This window comes from Mus caroli, chromosome 14 (assembly GCF_900094665.2).
Source record: "Mus caroli chromosome 14, CAROLI_EIJ_v1.1, whole genome shotgun sequence".
Taxonomy (NCBI): Eukaryota; Metazoa; Chordata; class Mammalia; order Rodentia; family Muridae; genus Mus; species Mus caroli.
In genome coordinates, this window is record NC_034583.1 from 47122258 (window position 1) to 47130232 (window position 7975).

Below are 7975 nucleotides of genomic sequence, written 5' to 3' on the forward strand. Positions count from 1 at the left end.
TTCTGCAAGATTTTTTTTTCATTCTAGTGCAAGGACCTTAAATCCAGGTCCTTAAGTGCACCAGGCAGACACTGTGCCTGGTCCTCTATTCCTGCACTATAATCTCAGAGCTCTTTTCACTCCTGATTTTGAGACACGGTTTCCCTAAGTTACTCAAGCTGCCATTGAACTCACTCTGTAACTCAGGCAGGTATTAAACTTTAGATCCTCCTAATTCCCAAGTAACTGGGATCACAGGCCTGTGCTATCACGCCTAATTTAGACAAGAATATTTGAAAATACAGTTTGGGCTAGGTGTGGTGGCTATCAATTTAAGCATGCTTTATCTCCAGGGTGACTGAGATGGCACCTTTCAGCCACAATCCTCAGAATTAGAGCCTCAAGAAATGTCAACCTAGCTGGGCAGTGGTGGCACACGCCTTTAATCCCAGCACTCGGGAGGCAGAGGCAGGCGGATTTCTGGGTTGGAGGCCATCCTGGTCTACAAAGTGAGTTCCAGGACAGCCAGGGCTATACAGAGAAACCCTGTCTCGAAAAACCAAAACCAAAACCAAAACAAACAAAAAAACAAAAACAAAAACAAAAAACCAAGAAAGAAAAGAAAAACCCTCCAGCACAATGTGACTCCATACTTCTTGGTCTAGACAGACAGGACTACTAAACAGCATCTTTATTTAAAAAAAAAAAACAGTTTATTATCAGCACAAGTGAAGAGCAACTGCCTCCCCAGGTGCCCCAGTCTTACTGTCTGAGCCTGGGGAGCTACTCTGTGGTGGGGCCCCATCTTGGGGCAATGTCCTTGTTCATTTGATTCCAGTCCCATTGCTCCTGGCCCAGGGTTAAGCTCCACCTCGATATGCCATAGGTATGTTCTCCCCAGAGCGACTGTCACCTCCAGCATCTGAGAAACCGCTGCCTCCAGAGGCTGGGGCCACATCCACTTGAATGACACCATGCACTTGGGAAAGCTGTGGACTGTCCAGGCTGGCAATGAGCTGGCGGGGGCCTGGTCGCACGGGAACAAACGTCTGGCGCAGTGTGACTGTCTCATTACCCCCGATGTCCCTGTAGACAGAGACAGTGTCATGAACCTTGGCTATGGGTAGAGTCAAGCAAGGACTGAACCAGAGTGGCCAGGAAGGAAAAAGCAAGAGGTGGAGTCACACAGGTATTTCTGGGTTCCGCTGGAATCTACACCCACAACCCGGACAGAGCCTCTGCCCGGCGGCCGCCTCCACCCTGGGCCACCTCCACACAGCTTGATGGCACCTACACACCCAGCTGCTTGCACTAAAGCCTCCCCAGCACCTCACCTCCTCCCTCCCTCTCCCACCTGGATGGAGACTGCTGATGCTCTCCACAGTAGCCTGGACTGCTCTTCTCTCCACTGCTGCCCTATCTCAAGCACCCCACCTCACCAGGATGTCAGGGCCAAGGGCACTTTAGAGCAAGACCTGGAGGCCCAACAGGGATCCCAAATGCTTTCAGTTTTGCCAGAAATCTGCCCAGTTGTCCTCACAAAGAAGGAACAACTTTATGTTCTGAAGTAACAGAAGGCTGTTTGTTATCCAGGAAAAAGGTTGTCCCAATTAAGGACAGTTGACATTTCTAAAATGACATGTGTTCTCATATCTCTCTGTGTACATGTGTGTGACACCAAAGTGTGACACCAACACCTGTGCCTTTTCCTCAGGGAGCTCTGAAAATATATACCCGAACACCCGTGACAGTCACGGGTTCTCCAGACTCCTCTGAGCTTTTCCCTAGCCTGCTGCTAATCACTGGGAAGTGAACTAAATCCCTCAAGGGTTGGGCATCCTTGGTGCTTACTGAAAGAGAAGTCAACTCCCTAACCTGACATACAGGCTCACTCTGACTCAGCTCCCACCCTGGCGCAGCTGCATCACCCCCACCATTCTTCCCGTGGACCAGCCCCACCGAGAATCTTCTCCTCACACAAACTCACCTCCACCTCGCTCTGCATGGTTGGCCATGCCTGCCCTGCTCTGAGCTCTTAGCTCTGCCACTTCCATCCTTATTCTCCAGGTCCTAGCTCACCACCCCACCCCAGCACCTCCTGTCCCCAAGAGAATCAATCTTTTCTTTTTCTGGGCATTTCCTTCAACCTACATACTTTATTCTTTGACCTATTGGGTTTTTTTAGAGGGGATCTCAAGAAGCTTAGACTAGTCTCAAATTCCCTACGTGGCTGAGGCTAGCCTTGAACTTTCCACCCTCTCAAGTACTACAGTTACAGGCATTTACCATCCCACCTGACACTCTGCGTTTTAAGTATGAACATAGTTGCATTTATATGGAGTCTATTCATGGCTTTTAGAAAATCTCCCAATTCTTCCTAAACCTGCACTTCCGATTGCCAATTCAACCCACGCTTGCCTTCGGGTTCCTTTTTGGCCCTAGACCCCATGAAGTGGGCTGCCTAGGGAACGAGCTGGCACCTCTAATTTTGAAGATGAGCGTTCCTTGGGGCAAAACCCTCAGCTCGGCGGCTGCTTCTGAGGAGTCCCTGGACCTGACTAGTAGTCCACTAGTTAACTGCGTGGCTTTAGACAAGCTACTTCTTTGGCCCCCACTTGCTGCTGGTTCATAACACAGACATGCATCAAAGTGAGATGAGGTGGTCAGATGTTTTCTGAAGTGTTCCGACAGGAAGCAAAATTAAGCCTATAATTTAACAGGTTATGCTTTGACTGGCCACACCTCTGTGTTCTTAGTTTTCCCCCATTTCTCTATAGATGGACAGTTGCTTAGCCTTACAGGAGCCTTCAAACGTCTACTATAAATGAGTTGTGAGTTGTTGTAGTTCAGAAGCTGGCTTTTATATTACAACCAATAATATTATTTCTGCCCTCAGCACCCCCCAAAAAACTGCTGTCTACTTTCAAAGTAGGAATGTCAAAATCTTCCCCAGACTCATTCCGGTAGCTCAGGTGAGGCCCTTGCCGCATCGCTTCTTGTTGGTGGTGGTTGGCTTTTGTTTGTTTTTTTCGAGACAGGATTTCTTTGTGTAACAGAGCCTTTGCTGTCCTGGACTCACTTTCTAGACCAGGCTGGCCTTCAACTCACAAAGATCTGTCTTCCTCTTCCTCTGAAGGGGTGGTACTAAGAGCGTGTGCCACCATGCCTTGGCTTCCACCCCTGCTTTTGAGTTTAAGCTGAGAACAAGTCAGCTCCTAAAGCTGGGCTGATCCTTAACTGCTGGCAATGAAACTGTCCTTGGCAACTGATACTCCAGCTCTCTGGCTCCTCCTCCTTCTCCTGCTCCATCCCTCTCCATCCCTCACAGGCAGGTACGGGCACCTATGTCTCCTTTGTGTTATGCGTAATTTCTAAATGATACAGACATTAATATCTCCTTGTTTGTTTTCCTCGGTAATTCATCTTTAAATGGCTTTGGCCTTGTCTCCAAAGTCAACCCCACCTTTCGAGAAGGAATAGAGGCCATTAAAGATTTTGAGAGAGTGTGATTCTGCTTCTGGGGGAAATTCCCAAGAACTTCCAGCCTCTCCGTGACACAGTCAGCTGGAGGAGTGAGTCCTGGAATGTTTGTTTAGTGGCCAGTCACCAGGCTGGGGTGTCACACCTGGTGGTATAATTGAGCTCCATACCACAGCCTTTGATGTGTAAATGAGAGGCATAGTAACACCCAGCTTGGAATCCGGAGCCCTCAGATGAGAGGATGAGGGTAGGGTAGATACCATGCAAGCCGTCCACAGAAGAAAGAGGCCACCTCTCCTTGCACCAAGCACAGTGGTCCTGTACTTCTGGTGGGGGGTTGGGGGAGAAGCAGCCCAAGAGCCACAGGGGCTGCTGAGCCTGGCAAGGGTGCACGCATCTAGGGAGCCTAAAATTCCCTTCCACTGTGGTGGGAATGTCCCAGGGCACATCTTACACCCTGTCATCTGAACTGCTAGAGGCCCTCATAGGATTTATTTTGTGCTACTTTGTGATGTGACAACCCCTGAGTCCCAGGCTAGGCCAAAGAACAAGACAATAAACCCATCTTTGGCCTCATAACAAAAGTAGTGGCTACCAGTGTAAGGTATGAAGGGAAAGGTAGGCGAGGGGCCTTTACCCTACACCTTCTCACAGCCCCTCCCTTAGAACAGGAGACCACTCCTGTCAGGAGAAAACTGCCTTCCTCTGCCTTTTCTTCCCTCCACGCTCTTCCTGAGAAGAGTGAGTGATACATGTCTGTGCCAGGTGACAGCAATAGGCACAGAAACATAAGTGCCGAGTGCCCTCATTGGGTCCGGAGCCTCACCCAGTGGAGATCAGATCCAAGGTAGCTGAGGGCCTGAGGATTAGGGCTCAGTTCTCACTGCACAGACCACACAGCAAGCAGAGACCCTGGGTAGTTTGTGTCACTGAAGGGGAAAGCTTGCCCTTCTGAGCTGTGGGCTGTGACCACTGGCCTTCCCACTCATACAGTGGAGACTAGCTATACCAAAGGCTGGACTAAGTAACCAGAGGCTGTGGCTATCTTCCCTGGACAAGTGAGCCCACACAGGCTTAGAAGAAAAGAAGGCGCCTACCTGACTGAAGAGACCTAGTCAGGAGCAGTGGAGCAGGGTCTTGAACCTAAGTCTTTAGAGTTCCGAAGCTCCCCTTTTAATTATATGATGGTCTCTAATGCCCTTTAAAGGGCCTGAATGATCTCCAAATGAGATAATCCTCCCGAGAGAGTGCATGGTCAACACTTCTATATTTGGCAAGTGTTAGGGATGGGCTGCTAATGATTTCCATGTGAGTTTCAGCTCCCTAATTAACAGGTGAGGTAGAGCAGGGACACAGCACAACTTGAGGCACTCAGCAAGTCTTGAACTCTGGTTGGGCTGAATTAGCCCGAGGTGCCAGAGACTGCCAGCTGCCCCCCAAACTGCTCCGTGGGGTCCTGACCAAAATAGAGAAGCAAAACCGAGGCTCAGGGCAGCCTGGGTGACTCACCCGACATTGAGGACCTTGGGTCTCTGTAATCCAGAACCTTCGAGCCGGAAGACGACGTTGGTGAGGGTGACAGGCAGGGGGTTCTTGAACACGATCTGTACTCCACATTCCTGACCAACAACTGCTGCTCCCAGTAACTGAGTGAGAGAGAAATCCGCCCCTCATCAGAGACCCTGGCCAGCCCACAGTTTGTACCCAAGGGAGAAATGTCTTTGGATTGAAATCTCGCCAAGTTCCACATTTCAGTCCTTCAGAGAAGCTACCTCAAAATTCGAGGAGGCAACTCATATTCATTCTGCAATCTGAATATGAAATAGAATTGGACCTGAGAACCCATTTTATTGATGAGGAAACTAAGGCCAGATCTGGACCTTAACCTTCTCCGAAAAGGTTCATCAGGGTAACTTGTCTCAGGCTTAGCGTGCTCCCCTTTCCCACAGTTTTCCTTAGCCTCAAGCTCTGGGTCTCTATTCACCCCCATGAGTCCCAGAAAGCTGCACTCACCGTAAGAGAAAGGTCTGGGGTGCGCAAACGGAAGGTGTGTTGCTTGGCTAGTACCTGCCCACTCTCCTTGACATGGCCTGAGACATTGAGCAACATTGCCCCCTGGTCCACAAGGTGGGGCTTGTATTCCTTGTAGGCCACAGGCATGGTCACAGAGTCCGCTGGGAAGAAAATGCATGGTAATCACAGGCCTTCTTCCCCAGAAGGTTTCCCCAGAACTGCTGCCTGTTGCTGTAGGGCCCCCACGTGAAAGCCATAGTACTTAGATACCCAGAGGCAGGGCAGGAGAGGGAGTACCATCTAAGGGGAGAGCTGGGGAGGGAGCACTATCTAGGGGCAGGGCTGGGAGGGAGCACCATCTGGGGCAGGGCTGGGGTAGGGCTGGGGTGGGAGCATCATCTAGAGGCAGAGCTGGGGTGGGAGCACCATCTAGGGAGAGTGCTGGGGTGGGAGCACCATCTAGGGGCAGGGCTGGGGTGGGAGCACCATCTAGGGAGAGTGCTGGGGTGGGAGCACCATCTAGGGGCAGGGCTGGGGTGGGAGCATCATCTAGGTAGATGGAATACCATCTAGGGACAGGATTGAGAAAAGACCACTTACAGGCTCCTGGGGCTAATGTCACTTCCTTTTTGGCCTCCTTGAAGGTAGGCCCAGAGACACCAGTGTAGTAGGTGACACAAAGGTAGAGGTGCAACTTCACAGTGCGTCGGCTACTACCGCGATTGGTCAGCACCACAGAGACAGCCAGATCCTGCCCCATCACAGCGTCCTGCGCCTCCACCTGCATTGCCACATCCTCAGCGGAGTCCCGGGTGGCATACACATTAGGTTTGCTGCCATGGGCTGCCGCCTTCTCCACAGCCCTCCGCTCTGCTTCTGAGCCTGGGGGTTGAGGTCAAAGGTGCGTTTGAGCTCTGGCTGGGGTAGGCACAGGCTCTGTGGGAACCCTCAGCCAGGAGCGGGCTGGGCTGGGAGCATGTTACCTTCTGGGTGCTTATAGATGTGGGTGATGTCCTCTCGATTGTTGGAGTGGATCGCCTTTGTGACAATGAGTGTGCCAATGGCTTTCTCTTCCACGTACACTATCTTAAAGCTGCCGTCATCCTGCCGCTGCCAGTATACCTTATCGCTATTTACCTGTGGTGAGCAAAGGTCAGCAGGACTGAAGGGCCAGGAAGACAGGCGAGCGAGACCCCAGTACCTTCCCTCAACTCTAGGGACTGCAGGCAGGGCCAACCCGCCATGCTCGGAAAGCAGGGGAAGAAGCTTGCCTAGGAGGCTCCTTGTAGCCCATTTTGGCAGTAATAACAGTAATTCCTTGTGCGTATTCGCTTGCTTTATAACTAATGAAGCAGCCCCATATCCATTATCTCTTTTGATCCTGAGGACAGGAAGCGAGGCAGCCATTATTATCTCCTTTTTATAGCTGAGGAAACCACGACTCTAGAATGAGTGACTTGCCCAAGGTTACACAGCTAGTCAGTCAGCGGGGAAGTCAAGACCAGAGTGTTCAGGACCGAAGCCAAGGCTCTGGTCACTTCAGACTGTTTGCTAGAGGAGGCACCTAGAGCCCAGCCCTCACCTCAGCAAAAATGAAAGGTGTGTCATACTTCATGTAGACTAAGCCATTCTTGACGGACTCCACAGAACAGGGGCCACAGCAGAAGATGCCTAGGAAATGAAGCAGGTGATGGGTCTAAGAAGGCCAAGGAGTCCTCTTGTGGTCTGGTCAGAGGCCACACGAGGCTCCAACAGCAGGGTGGGAGTGGGAGGGACCTGCGGACAGCCCAACTTGATAACCAGGTTGTTAGCACTTTCTCTGCAGGCTGCACTGACCATGAATCTCAGAGTGCAGGACACCCTCCCCCAGTCTCTCATCACAGTCAATTCAGGACCGATAATGGTTCTGGTTGGCTGAGAGCAGTGGTAGCACCATCGAGCACCCCTTCAGAAACACCTCAGCTTTGCAGCACTCTCTGATTTCCTGATTGGGAAATGAGAAGGGTAGAGGGCAAGAAGGGACTGTCCGTATACTCAGGAGGGCTCCCTACCGAGGACCATGGACCATGGCGAGCTGGCTGAAATGGGCAGGCTGGGACAGAAGTGTAAAGAGGAAGTGAGGGCTATCTAACAGGAAAGAGCCTTAACACCTAACTCTCTGGCCTCCTTCTGCAGATGGGGAAACAGGCCTAGCCAGTGTGATGGATGCCAAGGCCTTATAAGACAGCTGGAAAAAGCTTCTACCGACTTAGCAGCTGTAATGTTGTTGGCATGCTACATGCTACATAGTGTCCATTTAATCCTCCCAACCACATCATATGGTCTATAGTACACACACACACACACACACATACACACAGAATACAAAACACATAGGTGTAAGGTACTTCCTTGCCAATATCACTCATCTAAGAAGTAATCTCAGAAGTAGCCGGGCGTGGTGGCGCACGCCTTTAATCCCAGCACTCGGGAGGCAGAGGCAGGCGGATTTCTGAGTTCGAGG

The 7975-nt window shown here is 51.1% G+C and overlaps 1 protein-coding gene across 3 annotated transcripts in view; it reads right to left on the minus strand.

The window, feature by feature from the left end:
* Positions 1-655: 655 nt before the first annotated feature.
* Positions 656-7975, minus strand: part of Tgm1 (transglutaminase 1) — a 13715-nt gene continuing 6395 nt past the window's right edge. For all 3 annotated transcript variants that reach the window (XM_021181634.2, XM_021181635.2, XM_029468699.1), the window contains exons 10-15: positions 7055-7143; positions 6456-6609; positions 6073-6354; positions 5473-5633; positions 4969-5105; positions 656-1065 (exon numbers count right to left, since the gene is read on the minus strand). In XM_021181634.2, coding sequence (XP_021037293.1) covers positions 840-1065; positions 4969-5105; positions 5473-5633; positions 6073-6354; positions 6456-6609; positions 7055-7143 — 1049 coding nt within the window. In that variant the 3' untranslated portion in view covers positions 656-839. The remainder of the gene's footprint in view (positions 1066-4968; positions 5106-5472; positions 5634-6072; positions 6355-6455; positions 6610-7054; positions 7144-7975) is intronic.